This window comes from Capricornis sumatraensis, chromosome 2 (genome assembly GCF_032405125.1).
Source record: "Capricornis sumatraensis isolate serow.1 chromosome 2, serow.2, whole genome shotgun sequence".
Classification (NCBI taxonomy): domain Eukaryota; kingdom Metazoa; phylum Chordata; class Mammalia; order Artiodactyla; family Bovidae; genus Capricornis; species Capricornis sumatraensis.
In genome coordinates, this window is record NC_091070.1 from 134148765 (window position 1) to 134151143 (window position 2379).

Here is a 2379-nt window from a genome sequence, read left to right on the forward strand (position 1 = left end):
TTTCAGAGTCAGACACTACTGAGCAACTAACACTTTCACTTTTGTTGGCTTCCAAAGTCGCTGTTATGCGTATGGAGACTCTGGGTGGAGAAGTTTTCCCCTCTCGGTCCGGCTCTGTCTTTCCAATTTCTTCTCTCATTATTAGTGTCCAGACTCCAAGGATGCAAACTGGTTTCAAGAAGAATGTTGCCAAAATAACCACAAGGTTCCATCCTGAGCTAAAAAATAAACCATTTTCTAATCTATTGGTAAACCTCACTGCAAGCTGGATCAAGAACCAGCTGAATCCTATACTAGCTCTTGCATGATGCCCTTCTTCCTCTCCACAGCTCACAGCAGGCAGGGAAGACTGAGGGTCTTCAGGCTGTTTCCCTGACACCCTAGGATGGATGTGTGTGGTTGGAAAGAAATGGAGGTTGCTCTGGTCAACTTTGATAACTCAGACGAAATCCAGGAAGAGCCAGGCTATGCCACAGACTTTGACCCAACCACCCCAAAAGCCCGGCCTGGGAGGAGCCCCTTCTCCAACTGGAAGACCCTCGTCAACGACAGCACCAGCCATGAGACGGTCTTCTCCAAGCTCCCAGGAGACTGCTTTGATTCCCCAGGGCCTGAGACAGTGGTCTTAAATGAAGGAAACCAGCGGGTGATCATCAACATTGCTGGCCTGAGGTTCGAGACCCAGCTCAGAACCCTCAGTCAGTTCCCAGAGACCCTCCTGGGAGATCGGGAGAAAAGGATGCAGTTCTTTGACTCCATGAGAAATGAGTACTTCTTTGACAGGAACCGGCCTAGCTTTGATGGGATCCTGTACTATTACCAATCTGGTGGGAAGATTCGGCGCCCAGCCAACGTCCCTATCGACGTCTTTGCAGACGAGATCTCCTTCTACGAGCTGGGCAGTGAGGCCATGGACCAGTTCCGAGAGGACGAAGGCTTCATCAAAGATCCTGAGACACTGCTCCCCACCAATGACATCCACCGGCAGTTCTGGCTCCTCTTCGAGTACCCCGAGAGCTCCAGTGCTGCCCGTGGTGTGGCCGTAGTCTCCGTCTTGGTCGTGATCATCTCCATCACCATCTTCTGCCTGGAGACCCTTCCTGAGTTCCGAGAGGATAGGGAGCTGAAGGTGGTGAGAGACCCCAGCCTCAACATGAGCAAAACAGTCCTCTCTCACACCTTGTTCACTGACCCTTTCTTCATGGTGGAGTCCACCTGCATCGTGTGGTTCACCTTCGAGCTGGTGCTCCGGTTCATGGTCTGCCCCAGCAAGGCTGACTTCTTCAGGAACATCATGAACGTCATCGACATCATCTCCATCATCCCCTACTTCGCAACCCTCATCACGGAGCTGGTCCAGGAGACAGAGCCGAGTGCCCAGCAGAACATGTCCCTGGCCATCCTGAGGATCATCCGCCTGGTGAGGGTCTTCCGCATCTTCAAGCTCTCCCGCCACTCCAAGGGGCTGCAGATCCTGGGGCAGACGCTGAAGGCTTCCATGCGGGAGCTGGGGCTGCTCATCTTCTTCCTCTTCATCGGCGTCATCCTCTTCTCCAGCGCCGTCTACTTTGCCGAGGTGGATGAGCCAGAGTCCCATTTCTCCAGCATTCCTGATGGCTTCTGGTGGGCGGTGGTCACCATGACAACTGTGGGCTATGGGGACATGTGCCCGACCACCCCAGGGGGGAAAATCGTGGGTACTCTGTGTGCCATCGCAGGGGTCCTCACCATTGCCCTCCCTGTGCCTGTTATTGTCTCCAACTTTAACTACTTCTACCATCGGGAAACTGAGAATGAGGAGAAGCAGAGCATCCCAGGAGAAATTGAGAAAATCCTCAACAGCGCGGGCTCAAGAATGGGCAGCATAGACTCTCTTAGCAAGACCAACGGTGGCTGCTCTGCAGAGAAGTCCAGGAAGTGATATCTCCAGGGCTTCTTGGCCCCGAGTCTCCCAGGTCTCTCTGTCTCTCTCTCCTCCTTCCACCTCTTGCTGTCTGTCTTTCCAGAGACCAAAATATATCATTTGTGACCACAGACCATCTTTGATTGGAAACTATTTTAATAAACTGATACTTCTGCTGTATTTTCTCAGCTGTTTCTTTTTCAACTGACTGTAGAAAGATTCTATGCTCCTTCCCTGTGAGGGGGAGTTCAGGTCCTTGCGTCTCACCTGTGGTGCCCAAGACCAGCAATATCATCATCACGTGGAAGCAAGGACATGCAGACCCCAAGCCCACCTCAGACCTGCTGAAGCAGAATCTACACTTTAGCAAGGTCCCAGGTGATTCGCTGTCACATTAAAGATGAAGAAGCGCTAGCTGTGGCCTTCCTAAGAGGAAGCACCTTGAAAGCCCAACAATGGCTGGGAGCAATGAGTAA

General features: G+C 52.2%; 1 protein-coding gene across 1 annotated transcript; it reads left to right on the forward strand.

The window, feature by feature from the left end:
- Nucleotides 1–385: 385 nt before the first annotated feature.
- Nucleotides 386–1921, forward strand: KCNA10 (potassium voltage-gated channel subfamily A member 10). Its single transcript, XM_068965509.1, has one exon. The coding sequence runs from the start codon at nucleotides 386–388 to the stop codon at nucleotides 1919–1921; it is 1536 nt and encodes a 511-aa protein (XP_068821610.1).
- Nucleotides 1922–2379: the final 458 nt, after the last annotated feature.